The sequence below is a fragment of the Lithobates pipiens genome, unplaced genomic scaffold (assembly GCF_037356315.1).
Source record: "Lithobates pipiens isolate NorthernLeopardFrog02 unplaced genomic scaffold, aLitPip1_a1.2 Scaffold_8, whole genome shotgun sequence".
NCBI lineage: Eukaryota > Metazoa > Chordata > Amphibia > Anura > Ranidae > Lithobates > Lithobates pipiens.
Window position 1 is genome coordinate 15,750,188 of NW_027507903.1, and position 17,328 is coordinate 15,767,515.

Here is a 17,328-nt window from a genome sequence, read left to right on the forward strand (position 1 = left end):
TCCAGCGATGTGCACGAGTGCCTCCGCCTTCCCGGACTCTCCCCCCTGATTGGCTGAGACACAGCATTGGCTACTGCTGCAGACGATCAAAGCCAGTTAGCCAATCAGGAGAGAGAGGGGGCGGGGCCGAAGCACGGCTCTGTGTCTGAAAGGGCACACGGAGCTGCAGCTCGGCTTCGGTGCCCCCATAGCAAGCTGCTTGCTGTGGGGGCACTCGACAGGAGGGAGGGACCCGAGAAGAGGGGGATCGGGGCTGCTCTGTGCAAAACCGCTACACAGAGCAGGTAAGTATAACATGTTTGTTATTTTTAAAGAAAAAAAAACAGAGACTTCAGTATCAATTTAAGTACATTTGATTTCATGAACTGCTCCTAAATTGTCATGAACATGATTTCATTTCTTGCAAGAAAGAATTCTGTGACTTACCCACCGGGATTGTCTTCCCCTGTATTTTGTCAGCCCAGCCAGCAAAATAGCGCAATGTTCGGATACAGCCCTCCAGGTCCACGAGGAACGCGTGAAGAAAAGGTTTCCCCGTATCCATTGTTTCCAGAGTCTGAGAAAAACAAAACATTAATGTTAGTGATCCATAGAATATCTGCCCTCGTGTCTGGCTAGATCCGTGACCACTGACAGCTTTACACAACTTGTTAGAATTGGAGGATATTATTATTGCCAATAAAAAGTGTGAATGTGGGAATCTCCTGTACACAATAGAGGTGTCTTGCTGAGACATACATGATTAATCAGGAGGCACATACAAGTATCATGCATTACATTGTAGCTGTTCTGTATACCTATAGGTTTGCTGTCAGTATACTGTGTACAGTCATAACAGATAAGGGTCTAGACCAGTGTTCTCCCAACTGCGGCCCTATGCATGCCTTTACCGGGCCCTTGGGGCACTATTCCTTCCACTGACACCAACAATGGGACATATTTCCTGTCACTGACACCAACAATATTGCATTATTCCTTCCACTGACACCAATAATGGTGCACTATTCCTCCCACTGACACCAGTGATGAGTAACTATTCCTCCCACTGACACCAACAATGGGGTATAATTCCTCCCACTGACACAATCAAAAGGGCACTATTCCTCCCACTGACACCAGTGATGGGACACTATTTCTTATATTGATAGCAACAAAGTGACACTATTCCTCCCACTGACCCCAAAGATGGGGCACTATTCCTCCCACAGACACCAACAATGGGGCACTATTCGTCCAGCTGACACCAATGATGAGAAACTATTCCTCCCACTGACACCAACAATGGGGCACTATTCGTGCAACTGATACCAACAATGGGGCACTATTCCTCCTGCTGGCACCAATGATGAAAAACTATTCCTCCCACAGACACCAACAATGGGGCACTATTCATCCAACTGATACCCACAATGGGGAACCATTCCTCCCGCTGACACCAATGATGATAAACTATTCCTCCCACTGACACCAACTATGGGACACTATTCCTCCCACTGACACCAACCATGGGCACTATTGCTCCCACTGATACCAACGATGGGGCACTATTCCTCACACTGACACCAATGATGGGGCACTATTCCTCTCACTGACACCAACGATGGGGCACTATTCCTCCCACTGACACCAACGATGGGGCACTATTCCTCCCACTGATACCAAAGATGGGTCAGTATTCCTCTCACTGACACCAACGATGGGGCACTATTCCTCCCACTGACACCAACGATGGGGCACTATTCCTCCCACTGACACCAAGGATGGAGCATTATTCCTCCCACTGATACCAAAGATGGGGCACTATTCCTCCCACTGACACCAATGATGGGGCACTATTCCTCCCACTGACACCATGGACACTATTGCTCCCACTGATACCAACGATGGGCCACTATTCCTCCCACTGACACCAACCATGGGTACTATTCCTCCCACTGATACCAAAGATGGGTCAGTATTCCTCCCGCTGACACCAACGATGGGGCACGATTCCTCCAACTGACACCAATAATAGGGCACTATTGCTACCACTGACAACAACGACGGGGCATTTACTTCTACTAGACACCAGGACATTTTCTCCTCCCACTGGCTTTAGTCCGAACTAAAGACTGAAGGACAGTAAACTAGCCCTTTATTTAGAAAGTTTGGACCCCTATTCTAGATGATTCTCATTCAGCTGATTGACACTTTCATGATTAAAGGCTAACTCTACCTTTCGCAACATGTTATACCCGTTTCTCGGTGTAACATAAAACATAGTGCCATGTGTTAGCAGGGTATTCAAATCATGCGCTGGAAGCTTCATGTTTGCAGAAATAGCTTTGCTTTTATGGAGAAATAGCAACGCATTTCTTTACAGCATGGAGACATGAACAGGAACTAACCACAAACAAGTGCACTGAACTTAGATAGACGGTACATCCTGCCATATCATAGAATACACACTATAACACTGTAATACTACAGCGCCACTTGCTGCATAGAGAAGTATAATGCATACAGTATATAGTTCACTGTACTTTACATTACATGCTGTTGTCCTTCCAACACCACATCAAACCCCAAGCCCCCTCCTCCCCATGACAGATTGCAGGGATTGTTTTCCACCCACGCAGAAGCATTATTCATCCACAGAGATCTGTGAAAGAATGAACTACATGTCCCATCTTCCACCGCTGCAGACAGATTTCTCAATGGAACACAACTGCAGTCATCACAGCACTCATAGTCCATGGACAATTCCTCCAGCTCTCCAAATGAAAGCCTGTACCTTCATATGGACAGAGAGCTGAAGGAAGAATCTTCAGGGACCTGTCATTGCCCCTGTCATTGCCCCTGTCATTGCCCCTGTCATCCATCCACCAATGGCAGGTGCAAGTCTACGCAGGCTCCTATGCAAAAAATAATAAATAACCATTTTTTTTTCCTGCAAGTATTTTGTGCATTTATTACTTTTTTTTTTAAATGGGAAACTAAGCTTTTCAGGACATTAGCTTTTCATTTTCACTGCATGGGAAAGACATTTCCTGCATTTAGCACCTAGTTGAGTGGACAGCACTGTCAATTCAAAGACACTATATCTATCGCTTTATAGCCATGTAAGCTTCAGAACAATTACCTTCAAAATCAAAAGGAGGGCTGATACATGTATTATGTAAAAACTATGCCTGATGAAGATGTGCCTTCCGGGAACATGGCTTCTCTATGACATCATACAATAGAAAGAGCTTTGTCCTTTCAAAAAAAATTTATTGTTGTTCTGGCAACAGACCTTATCCATGTATTATGCAAAGGATAATTAGCATAAATGTTTTTCTGGTGTGGAAGTTTATTTTTTAAATTAAATTGGGTAATAATGTGGTAGTCATAAGGGCAAACTACTGTAGGTATGAGGTGCAGGAGCCTAGAGGTGCACATACCCTGTTTCCCCCAAAATAAGACCTAGTATGATTGTCGGTGTTGGCTGAAATATAAGCCCTACCCCCCAGATAAGCCCTACCCTGTTTCCCCAAAAAAAAGCCTTACCATGAAAATAAGACCTACAAGGACTTTAACTAGGGCTTATATTGCAGCCATCACCGACAATCACGCTAGGTCTTATTTTCTGGGAAACAGGGTAGTTACATTGGCCTTCCTGTATCGACCAATGCTGGGCCTTCCTGTATCGACCAATGCTGGGCCTTCCTGAAAAGCAAAGCTTCAGCACCTCCGTATTGTAGTTTGCCCACGCCTTCCTGGATCCTCTGCCAATCATAGTGTAGCTTGAATAGGAATGCATTAGGATGGAGATAACAGGGATTCCCTGACAGTACCTGGAGTCCGAACTGGACCATGGCACAAAGGTTTGGAAATCACACATATATACTGTATACATGGCTTTTTTTCAGCAGGAACTCGGGGGAACGCACCCCCAGCTCTGAATGTATGTAATAGCAAGGGGTGCTGGGGTGTACTGGAGGGTCTATTGATGTTGGCTGCTGGGGGATCTCTTGTTGCTGGAGGGGATCTATTTTTACAGGGGAAAAGTCTGTTGTTGCTGGGGAGGACAGTTGTCGCTGGTGGGGGATCTATTATTGCCGGGGGACTCTTATGCTACTGGGAGACAATCGTTTCTGGGAGACATCTACAGTTGAGGGAGAGGTCTATTGTTGTTAGCTGTTCACAGTCTATTGTTGCTGGGGGTGCTTCATTGTTGCTGGATACAGGGGATCTATTTTACTTCCTATCATTAACAAATCACATACAAATTACTTAGCACCACAAATTGATACTTGATTCTGTATCCATTACTGAGAGGTGGGTAGGGGGTTGAACCACGGAATGGTGCTCAGAGGTGGGTAGGAGGTGGAACCAAGGAATGGTGCTCAGAGGTGGGTAGGGAGTGGAACCAAGAAATGGTGCTCAGAGGTGGGTAGGGGGTGGAACCAAGAAATGGTGCTCAGAGGTGGGTAGGGGGTGGAACCAAGGAATGCCTTGACTATATATATATATATATATATAATATATACACACATACACTATATTGTCAGAAATATTGGGGCGCCTGCCTTTCCACATACATGAACTTTAATGGCATCCCAGTCTTAGTCCGTAGGGTTCAGTATTCAGTTGGCCCACCCTTTGCAGCTATAACAGCTTCAACTCTTCTGGGAAGGCTGTCCACGAGGTTTAGGAGTGTGTCTGGGGGAATGTTTGACCAATACTTTTGACAACATAGTGTATATAGCTGCACTGTTTCCCCCCAGTGACTCTTTCAATCGAACCTTCACTCCCAAAATGTTCTTTGTTCCCTTCCAACCCTCCCTCTCTTGAAATGTTTTTTTTTCTGTGTTTTTTACCTTTTCTTAAAATTTTTCCTCCAGTTCTGATCCCCCAACGACCCCCCGCCACCTTTAGGAAGTATAACATAACAGTACATGGAGAGTAAAAAAAAAAAGGTTAATAATGTATGGACAGACTTACAGCTAGGATCACTCGGTTTCTCTCCAATAAGTCTGCCAGCTTGTGCAGCAGTTTTCCCCTTCCACTGGCATCCAGTCTTCTCCATGGGGAACCTTTCTGAAAAGCCATCTTTGCAGCTTCCACCGCCTTGTCCACATCTGCCTGTTGAACATCACCAAACATCATTAAGTCCTCAGCAATCACCTCAATTTATCTAGCAGAACCCCCCCTCCAGTACTCACATGTATCTTTACTGCCTGGTTATGACTAAGGCCTTATGGGCTGAAACTTGTCAACTGATTTAATCTGCGTTTGCTCACTGTGGCTTTTCAATAAAACAAAGATTTTTTTAAAGAGCAACAACCAGTGTGCGGATCCTACATCTTTACTGCCTACCACCTACACCTGCCTAGATCACTGACCCCTGACCAGTAGATAAGGAACCCCATGTTCCACATAACTGAGATACAGACTTCTATGAGTGTTGATTTCCTGGTCCCCTGCAGTGCTTAGAGGTAGTAACAAGCTAAGGTTTGGGAGGAACCCATGAGAAGCTGTCACATGATGGCTGGCAGCCACCCCAATCAGCTGAAGTCGAGGAATCCCCCCCCCCACCCGCACCACCACCCAACCTACCCCCAAGTCAGTCGGGTCACCTGCAACCCCCCCCCCCCCCATCGGTTAGTCACCAGCCCTGCACTATTGCACTATTCCCCTCTAGGTCACGGGCAGCACTTCCTCCGGGCAGTGGCTTCCCCTGCGTCTCCTCCTTCTCGACATTGTGGCGGCTTCCACCATGCATCTCCTCCCTCCTCCTCCTAGGCAGCCAATAGGATTGCTTCTCCTCTCGGCCAATCAGGATGCGCTTTCTGATTGGCCGGGAGAAGAATTAGGAAGCCAATAGCGAATATTAATTCACTATTGTCACACAACTGGCTGGGCTTGGGGCGCAGTGCCCTGCACCTCGAGCCCACCTTTTTTAGAAGCCAGTTAGAGCCTCAGGCTCTAATTTAGTGCTTCTAAAAAAAAAAAAAAAAAAAAAACCCTATCCATGCTTCTGGCACCCTGCATGTAGATTAGGGGCCAAGCGCATGGATTAGGAGTGTGGGGCCACCACTGTGCTTTTTTCATATTTGATGTTTGAGGTTTACAACCACTTTAAGGTGGATCTTGACAACTTTTGAGGTTGAGATGGGTTTTAAATGCCTCCTGTTGGTTTGAAACCCACTCACAGTCGAAACGCGTCAGCCTTTGGTCTGGGAGAAGCCTGAAGCCACTTTTTACTTCTACTACACATCGGGGAGTGCAGCGTCTTCATATTGTAACCACAACTTCTGGATGAACATTTCAGATGCCGGCACCTGCATTAGTAGTGGATCACCGGACTGACAACATTGGGGCTTAGAGAGACCAGGGCCGTCTTTAAGGAAGGGCAAAAGGGGCAGCTGCCCTGGGCCCTGTCATTGTTGTGGGGCCCAAAGCAGCTGCCTCATATTTTCCAACTATCCCAGTTTACATTCCCTTGTCCCTTGAAGTTTTAGTCCTGTGCTGCTCCTAATGCTACCCAGCTCTGCCCTATTGTTGTGTACAGATGACTCACCTGCAGACCTCTGTTTACATTTAAATACTGGCATTCATATGTAAATAGCAGTGACATGCATATGTAAATAGCTGAGGCCAACTGTATTGATATGTAAATAAAGGCAGCATTCATAGGTATATCATGCCCCCCTGCAGCGAGGAGAAGATGTGCTGTAACCTATAGCAACCAGTGAGCAGTATTACTGTACAGCAATCTCTAGCAGCCAATTAACAAGCAGAAATGTGCTGTAACATCTACTAACTAATCAGTGAGCCTTAAGGAGTGCTGTAACCTCTAGCAACCAGTCAGTAAGCAGTAATGATATGCTGCAACCTCTGGCAACCAATCGCAATCGCTGCCTGATCTGATACAGTAAACTGATTTTAAGTCTAGCTGCTATTTATTATATGTCTCAGAGAAGGTGGAGAGCGAAATACATGGGGGGAGGGGAGCCCTAAGAAAATTTTTGCCCAGGGTCCAATCAATATTAAAGACGGCCCTGAGAGAGACACTATCAGAACAGGCTCCTGTGGGTTACCAAAGACTTTCATTTAAAGTGGTAAAAAATGTTTACACCTCACAACTAATGATAATCGAGGTGTCTCCCAATATTATACCAAAGAGCAGCACTTGGTTCTCACCTTATCTGCTTCTTGCACATCGCAGATCTTCTCCCCTGTGGTGGGGTTGTGCACGGGAAATGTTCTGCCACTCACTGATTGATGCCACTCGTTATTAATAAAGATCTGCAGGAGGAGAAGACGGTGTCATTGGTCATTTCCAAATATATACAAAAGAAAGACCTACATACCATGTCTCAATTACTTACTGATGTATATTTAGTGACTGAATTAAAGGGTTAGCTGCTTGCTCAACCTATGGCCCTCCAGCTGTTGCGGAAGTACAAGTCCCATCATGTCTCTCCCTTGGGGAGTCATGCTTGTAACTGTCAGACTTTCAATGCCTCATGGGACTTGCAGTTCCGCAACAGCTGGAGGGCCACCGGTGGAGCGCCTCAATGTTATGGAGAATACAATCGTTTTTTTTTTTTTTGTGGGGTTCCACCACCCCTCTGAAAAGTGATCTGCGGAGGAGGCTGTTAGAGCTACAGTTCCCAGGAGTCCCGAATGCCTTTTTTTGTAGGCTTTTATTGGTTAACAGGGATTTTGCATGTAATTACAGCATTGCAACCATGAGATAAGTGTTTGGCTCAAGGTTCAGCTGGAGTCATTTATGGATTTCTCATTACTTTCTGTATCAAAGATCCAGGTCATCAGAATCCAAAGAAAGAGTGAATATCCCAACAGGGACACAGACAGCTTGGAAATCACATTAAAATAAGGAGAAAAATAAAGAGGCTGACTTACTAAAGGTGTTGTGAATCTCTATTCAGCAAATTACTCCCTTGGCGCCGGCCACGCGCAAATATGCTGACTCTTATGCGGCCACATATTTTCATGAATTGCAGTCACTAGAGCTGTGCTGAGAGCGTGCGTGTGCTCCTGGCACAGTTACTGGCACCTAACCAAAAGCTCCTGATGCCTACTTGACAGCCAATCACGGTCCCCAGCCGCAAACCTGTAGACCGTTCCAGTCTGCCTTCATCTGCGCTCAACCTAATTCTTGGTCCCCAGACGCGAACCTGTAGACTGTTCCAGTCTGTTTTTACCTGAGCTCAAGCTACTTCTTGGTCCCCAGCCTCAAACCTGTAGACTGTTCCAGTCTACCTTTACCTTTGCTCAAGCTACTTCATGGTCCCCAGCCGTGAGCTGAGTTGTGAATCTCTATTCAGCAAATTATCCCCTTGGCGCCGGCCACACTCAAATATGCTGCCTCTTGGCGCTTGGTCCTTCGCGCCGAGAGGCCACATATTTGCATGAATTGCAGTCACTAGAGCTGTGCTGAGAGCATGCGTGTGCTCCCGGCACAGTTACTGGCACCTAACCAAAAGCTCCCGATGCCTGCTTGACAGCCAATAACGGTCCCCAGCCGCAAACTTGTAGACCGTTCCAGTCTGCCTTCACCTGCGCTCAACCTAATTCTTGGTCCCCAGACGAGAACCTGTAGACTGTTCCAGTCTGTTTTTACCTGAGTTCAAGCTACTTCTTGGTCCCCAGCCGCAAACCTGTAGAGTGTAGACTGTTCCAGTCTACCTTTACTTTTACTCAAGCTACTTCATGGTCCCCAGCCGTGTGCCAACATATCTAGTCTAAAACAGTTGACATTTATGTGATGTTTGCATTGCTTGCAATGCTCGGGAGGGTTTGCAGAAGCCCAGCTTGCAATAAATGCCCTAATATGGCATTGCAAACTTTTAGCAACCACCTGTCAAACATGAGAGGGGTGCTTGACAAGTGTAAAACCTTTGTAGTGTCTGAATTTATGTTCGGAAGAATTTTTCTGATTGTACATTAATTCCACGGTTCACTTTACAAGGAAAAAGAGAAGATAGATAATTGGATTTTCAAAGAACAATAAAAACAATTCCCATGAACCAGCCGGAGAACAGCCTAAAACAACCCCTGAAAATGATCTCAATGCAAAATTGTTGCTTTCTAAAAAGTGTTGTGTTTGGCATTGAAAGAGATAAACTCAACCCCTTCAGCAACTGGCAGGAACTCAGAATTAAAAGCTTCAAGAAAAGTTTCCTAATATCTTGTAACACTTTCCAAATGTGCATGTCCAAACTTTAAAGAATATGTAAGCCCTTGTACACACGATCGGAGGGTTTTGTCGGACATTCCGACTGTGTGTGGTCTGCATCGGACTGTTTCCGTCTGAATATCCGTCGGACCAAATTTTCCAACTTGCCGGAAATATTTTCCAACAAAATGCTCCGATCGGACATACTCCGATCATGTGTAGAGAATTCCGATCGGACAAAGTGCCACGCATGCTCAGATCAAATTCCTACACCAAAGCTATTGACTACTAGCCTGAACGTAGTCCCGTCGTAACGAAATAACGTCATCACGTCGGATTTTCCGACAACTTCGTCTGATCGTTTGTATACAACAGTTTCGGACAAAATCCGTCGGACAAAATCCGTCAGACAAAATCCGACGGATTTGGTTGTCGGAATCTCCGACCGTGTGTACAAGGGCTAAGCCCAACATTTCAAATTCCTGATATGTGCCTGCTGTACCATGTACTTGTTAGTGAAAGTCTGCTGTTCTCTTTGTATTGCTTCCTTTGTGTGAAATCCCTGGTGTTCCTGCCAGCCTCTCTGTTTTTCTATCCAAAACCGACCACACTAAGCAGGGGAAAACACCATGGTCAGTTCTCTAGCTGTGCTGTGTCTGTATCAGCTCTCCTTCAATGACTTGACTTGTCCTGACAAGTCTAGCCACCCCCATCCGCCACCCGGCCATTCACTGGGAAGACTAGTGTGCTGCTTTTACTCCATCATCACCTCTCTGTAATTGAGAACATTCAGTATGTGAATAATGAATGAAAACCTCGCGCTAAAGACTAAATGTGCAAATAAATTATTAATTGGAGCTGCTCCCCTCAAAGTATAGACATGCTGACTTGAGTAATTGTAAACAATGGTAGGGGGCGCTAGTGATAAAGTTATTGTTATGCTCCCCCTTTTGTCTATGTGTATAATCAATTATCATTGATTATTACTATAATATATGATCTATCACAGGTGTTTCCAATATACAGCTGCTCCTGATGAGTGGAGACAATCCACGAAACGCGTCGAGATCTTTACCAATGGATGCCATGCCCCAGTGGCCATGATTCTACTATGGGTTTGATCTACTTCAATCACTAATTAATTTTATTGGTTATTACTGTATACACACTTTGGAATGTACTGTCGGTTTACTGTCTACTTTACCATGTTTAATAACATAATTGTATCATGAATTTTATTATGTTATGCGATAATTATATTATTTAATTTTGTATATTATATATTTTATTATTATTAATATACCCACTGTACTACCTCTTGATGTGTTTCCAATAAATTAGTAATTTAATATATTATATTGATTGAATTAATTTACCCTAAGTAATTTGTTTCATATAAAGTCCCACTGCCCATTTTTTGCCCCCTTCCCCTTTTTTCTTTAGCTAGTGATAAAGTGCTATAAACATAATAGTAAACGACTTAACATGCGTGAAAAAAATAAATGTTCAACTTATACATTTTCAAAGTGCAGCGTGCTCAGTATATTGTGAATATCGTAGAATAATAGGATCAGTCTTTCAAAAGTCCATTCATTCTTCAGTGATAAATTGCCAAATCATAACATCATCGCCATGAGGCTCTGCAAATTACACCCGATGTGTCTGATTAAGATTTTTCTACTCACCAGAACAATATGACCTCTTTAATTAAAAAGAAGGTCAGGCGAGCTTTGCTTGTGCGTCTTTGGACTTGCTTGTTGGATATCAATGGCGATGTATCAGGAAACCTTTAGGTATATAACCTCCTCTCCACCATGGTATCCCACAGGGGCGGACTGACCATTGGGGCACTCGGGCACTGCTCGAGGGCCCCATGCCTCTAGGGGTCCCCATCAGGGTTGCCAGCCTCAATAAAACCAGGGACAGCATGTGTCTGTGTGTGTATACTGTATGTGTGTGTATACTGTGTGGTCCCATAATCTATTGCCCGGGGGCCCCATAATCTCCTATTGCCATGAGTTGTCAGTCCGCCCCTGGTATCCCATTAAAAAGATAAAGAAGGCACCATAGCGTAAACTTTTTTTTAATAAAAACAAGTTACAAAGTGCCTGCTTGAATTCAAAAGTGCCCTTGCACTGAGGATAACTGCATAAGTCACTAGGCAGGAACCATTAGCCGCCCGGCCTGCGCTCGTGGGCCGCGTGTGCGTTCCACTGCCGCGTATCACCGAAGAATTAACAGACTTTTGAAAGAACGTTCCTATTGTTCTACTGTATTCACAATATACTGAGCACGCTGCACTTTGAAAATGTATATTAAGTTGAACATTTATTCTTTTCACGCATGTTAAAGTTGTTTACTATTATGTTTATAGCACTTTATCACTAGCGCCCCCTAACAGTGGGTATGTGATCGCTTATAAAAAAAAAAGGAAAAAAAGGGTATTTACATATATTATATTACAGTGTCTCACAAAAGTGAGTACACCCCTCACATTTTTTGTAAATATTTTCTTCTATCTTTTCATGTGACAACACTGAAGAAATGACACTTGTCTACAATGTAAAGTAGTGAGTGTACAGCTTGTATAACAGTGTCAATTTGCTGTTCCCTCAAAATAACTCAACACACAGCCATTAATGTCTAAACCTGCTGGCAACGAAAGTGAGTACGCTCCTAAGTGAAAATGTCCAAATTGGGCCCAATTAGCCATTTTCCCTCCCCGGTGTCATGTGACACGTTAGTGTTCCAAGGTCTCAGGTGTGAATGGGGGGAGCAGGTGTGTTAAATTTGATGTTATCACTCTCACTCTCTCATACTGGTCACTGGAAGTTCAACATGGCACCTCATGGCAAAGAACTCTCTGAGGATCTGAATTTTTTATTTTTTTTGCTCTACATAAAGATGGCCTAGGCCCTAGGGTATAAGAAAATTGCCAAGACCCTGAAACTGAGCTGCAGCACAGTGACCAAGGTCATACAGTGGTTTAACGGGACAGGTGCCACTCAGAACAGAACAGAACAGAACAGAACAAACTAATCATTGAGGGAACCATTAATGCCAACATGTACTGTGGCGTATCAAAGCAGAGCATGATGCCCTCCCTTCGGAGACTAGGCCGCAGGGCAGTATTCCAACATGATAACCACCCCAAACACACCTCCAAGACGACCACTGCCTTGCTAAAGAAGCTGAGGGTAAAGGTGATGGACTGGCCAAGCATGTCTCCAGACCTAAACCTTATTGAGCATCTGTGGGACATCTTCAAACGGAAGGTGGAGGAGCGCAAGGTCTCCAACATCCACCAGCTCTGTGATGTCATCATGGAGGAGGGGAAGAGGACTCCAGTGGCAACCTGTGAAGCTCTGGTGAATTCCATGCCCAAGAGGGTTAAGGCAGTGCTGGAAAATAATGGTGGCCATTCAAAATATTGACACTTTGGGTCCAATTTGGAAATTCTCACTTAGGGGTCTACTCAACTCAGCTGTACACTCACTACTTTACATTGTAGACAAGTGTCATTTCTTCAGTGTTGTCACATGAAAAGATAGAAGAAAATATTTACAAAAATGTGAGGGGTGTACTCACTTTTGTGACATACTATATATATATATATATATATATATATATATATATATATATATATATATATATATATATATATATATACATACGCACAAACACCTTTCATTTCTATTCTAAACTGTATGGGTTGTTTTACAAGGTGAGGGTTTACATTTACTTTGATTTCTAATGCCCATGTGAACATATCCAAGATATCATTATTTAATTCAGTTATTTATTCATTAAGATTACATAAAGTTGTATTAAATAGTCCCATGCAGTGCTGGGACGAGGTCATATAGAGTCCAGGGAGAGCATGCCAAACTGCGCCTCACCCCAAAATGTAAGAGCACTCGTCAGCATGTGTCAGCAAAAATCCCCCTCCAATGAGCACTAATCTGCATGCTTACCCCCCAAATATAAATGTAATACAAATAAATAAATGCATTACAAATCCCCCCTCCGAGCAGGAATCTTTGCCCCCCCTTTCCCCCCTCCCAGTTCAAATCCTCTCTCCCCCCCATATTCCTTCCATTGCAGACGTCATTTCCGGCGCGACCCCAGCTCGCTATTTGGCGTCCACAAAGTGTCCTCACCTCCCTTCTGGCACCAAAGTGGCTCACAAACAGGAAGGTGGAGAGGGTTATATAAACATGCCGGTTTTGGTCTTCATTTGTGGTCCGGCATAGGAAGGGGAGAGACATACTATGGAACCTTCTTTGGCGTAAGATAACTTTATCTATAGAATTATTTTCTCAATCGCTTTGAATCTTTTGGGATAACTGAATAGTGTTCGGATTGTTTATATATTGTTTTCTGATTCAAGGGTCATATTTTCACTTTCCGAGATCTCAGAAACCAATCCATTTCATCTCTCTCACCATCTCTTCCAACTCTGGGATTGGAAGTTATCAATCAATCTGAAGTCTCGGAACACTTCAAAAGATCCTGTTTGTGGTGTAAAACCAGAGACTAGTCTCCCTTTTTGGATTTTAACGATAAAGATTTGGGGATTATGTTTCATATTCCCAGGTTTGATTGTTCTTATTCCTCTCCCCTTGGAGCATATAAGCGGTTGTGTATTTAAAGATACATCCCCCTCTAGTGATGCAAAGATTCCTCATAGAATAGGGAAGGGCCACTCTTGCAAAGACACTCTGAGACACTCTGAGACCCCTTTTACACTGGGGCGTTTTTCGGGGCGTTTTTCAGGCGCTTTAGCGTTAAAAAAGCGCCTGTAAAGCGCTTGAAAGAAGCTGCAACTGCAATCCCAATGTAAAAGCCTGAGTGCTTTCCCACTGAGGCTCTGCGCTGGCAGGGCATCAAAAAAAGTCCTGCAAGCAGCTTCTTTGCAGCGCTTTTGGAGCGGTGAATACAACGCTCCTAAAGCGCCCCTTACTATTGAAATCAATGGGAAGCGCCTGTAAAACGCCTGAAAAGCGCTATTGGCAGCAGCGTTTTGTGGGCGCTTTTAACCCTTTATTTGGCCACTAGCAGGGGTTAAAAGCGCCCCAATAACGCTCGAAAAACGCTGGTAAAGCGCTGCTAGTTTAAGCAGCGCTTTACGAGCGTTTTTTGGGCGCTGACATTGTGAAAGGGCTCTTAAAGCACTTGGGCTTTCACATTGGGATTGCAGATGAGGCTTCTTTCAAGCGCTTTACAGGTGCTTTTTTTTAACGCTAAAGCGCCTGAAAAACGCCTGAAAAACGCCCCAGTGAGAAAGGGGTCTGATAGTGTATAGTGGGTAGTGGTATGTGGCTTTTATTTATATCTGTAGGTAATGTTTATATTTATTTTAGAGGAAGATTTAATTAGATCTTTTTTTTATTTTTTTTATTTTTTTTAGCTATTTATACCCAACGTTGGTGATTAAGTTTGTTTGTCTTGGATGAACATGAATAAAATGTCAGATCTCTTGCAAAGTATGTCTCTCAGGATCTGCTTTTTATGCTTCGTATATAAATTGTAAAAGCATATTTATATCATGAATCATTCTCAGCCCATACATGGCCATCCTAAAACTTTGTATGTAGCCGGCACTGATAACCAGAGCTGGAATTATTGGGAGTTTATAGGAGGTGACGTCTCCCGGAATTAACCGCTTTGCCTCCAGAGCAATTTTTAAATTTTTTATGCACACATGTTAAAATCTGCACTTTTTTTTTTTGCAGGAAAACTACTTACAACCCCCCCTCCCCATACAAATACATATGAAAGCAGAGGCTCTATAGAATAAAACAGCGTCAGTTATAATTTTTTACATTTACGTTTATCAAACATATATCAGTAAAAAATACACTAAAATGTATCTTAGTGCACACAAACACGATATAATATCCATTGTTTTAGTAAACTATAAAACACGAGGTTATGTCAAGTAAATAGACACCAAACATATCATTCCTTAAAATTTTCCATAACTTGGAAATTAAAAAAAAAAAAAAGAAGAAAAAATACCCAAAATTGTCTCTAGGTGACACGAGTACCGATACTTTCGGTCAAGTACTCGCCGATACTGAGTACCAATACTTTGCGGTGCGATTTGCGTCCATACAAAATTAATGGGTGCAAATCACACTGCAAAGAATCGCACGCAATTTGAACAGGAAGGCGACGGTGATTCCTGTCCGAATCTCATGCAATTTCCCCCACCGCTCCTGTGTGAAGCCAGGCTTGTCATAGTGATTTCGGCCTGGGTTCACACAGGAGCAGTGCGGGAAACCACATGCGTTTTGGACAGGAATCACCGCTGCATTGCTGTTCAATTGGCATGCTATTCTTTTGAAGTGCGATTTGCGCCTATCCATTTTTGCGCTATGTATCGGTTTCGGGTATCGAGAGCATTTGCACGAATATGAGTACCCATGAAAATACTCGGTATCGGTGCATCCCAAGTTATCAATTTAGGCTGCATTCACCCCTGAGCGTAACGTTTTCAGGCGGAAAGTCGTGCGGTTTTACCACGATTTTGTACAGGTCAAAAAGGTTACCAATGTAAAATGCAGAAAACCGCCTGTAATTTGCCTAAAAAGAAGCTTGTGTACTTTTTTGAGCTTCAGGCATTTTTCTACAGGCGACAGAACGCTCAGATGTGAACAGGGGCCATTGAAATGAATGGGATGTTGCTTGTTGGGTGTTATGGAACTTTTGAGATGACCGTTTTACAAGCTCGAAATGCTCAGGTGTGAATGCAGCCTTATGGCTAACAATGTACGATGGCCCTAGAATCACAAAGCTCCCACATCCCTGTACTGTGCCCATTATGAGGGGCTCCCACCATCCCTGTACTGTGCTCATTATGAGGGGCTCCCACCATCCCTGTACTGTGCTCATTATGAGGGGCTCCCACCATCCCTGTGCTGTGCTCATTATGAGGGGCTCCCACCATCCCTGTACTGTGCTCATTATAATGGGCTCCCACCATCCCTGTACTGTGCTCATTATGAGGGGCTCCCACCATCCCTGTGCTGTGCTCATTATGAGGGGCTCCCACATCCCTGTACTGTGCTCATTATGAGGGGCTCCCACCATCCCTGTACTGTGCTCATTATGAGGGGCTCCCACATCCCTGTGCTGTGCTCATTATTGAGGGGCTCCCACCATCCCTGTGCTGTGCTCACTATGAGGGGCTCCCACCATCCCTGTACTGTGCTCATTATGAGGGGCTCCCACCATCCCTGTACTGTGCTCATTATGAGGGGCTCCCACCATCCCTGTGCTGTGCTGACTTCCTGGGTTTTTTAACTTCATCATAACGAATAATCGTAATTAACGAACGTTCTTATTTTGTCTGATTCTGAATCTCCCATTGACTACCAGTACCAGTCTCCCACTCCCATATTAAAAAAGGTCATTTTCCCAACAATCACTCAGCAGCAGAAGAAAACCTCTGATTGGTCAACAAATCACCAGTCTCGTTTCCGTTGTAATGGAATTTGGATCCGAAATTTGTAAACAAAATTTTGTATTTCGTACAAAATTCGGAAGCATAGCAATTCGTATTTTGGATGCTTCCGGGTGTACGAATTTTCCATTCGTATGAAACTAATCGCACATGTCTACCCCCTATGTGATAGCATTGGCAAGTGACAGGTTATCTTATTGAGAGTGTATTATGCTGCGTACACACGATCGGAATTTCGGCCAGCAAAAGACAGATGAGAGCTTTTCATCGGAAAATGCGACTGTAAGTATGCTCCATCGGGATTTAGCTGGCCGAATTCCCGCCAGCAAAAATTTGACAGCATGTTCTCAATTTTCCTGAAGGAAAAAATTCCGATCGTGTGTATGCAATTCCTCACAAACTAACGCATGCTCAGATTCAACTACGAGAAGGAAGTTATTGGCTACTGGGTATTGAACTTCCCTTTTCTAGTCCCGTCGTACGTGTTGTATGTGTTGTACGTCACCGCATTCTTGGTGGTCGGAATTTGGTGTGACCGTGTGTAGGTAAGACAGCTTGAGCGAAATCCCGTCGGAATTCCATCGGGAAAACCACCAGAGCCTTTTCCGACCAAAATTCCAATCATGTGTCAGATGATCAACTACAGTAACCGGGCTGCTCCTCAGTCGCTGGGATCACTTTTACCGAATAG

At 44.1% G+C, this 17,328-nt stretch overlaps 1 protein-coding gene across 1 annotated transcript in view; it reads right to left on the reverse strand.

Annotated features, from left to right (window-relative positions):
• Nucleotides 1-17,328, reverse strand: part of LOC143963213 (retinaldehyde dehydrogenase 3-like) — an 88,946-nt gene that overhangs the window by 54,048 nt on the left and 17,570 nt on the right. The window contains exons 2-4 of the mRNA XM_077472775.1: nt 7,168-7,272; nt 4,966-5,106; nt 427-556 (exon numbers count right to left, since the gene is read on the reverse strand). Of these exons, the coding sequence (XP_077328901.1) occupies nt 427-556; nt 4,966-5,106; nt 7,168-7,272 (376 nt within the window). The remainder of the gene's footprint in view (nt 1-426; nt 557-4,965; nt 5,107-7,167; nt 7,273-17,328) is intronic.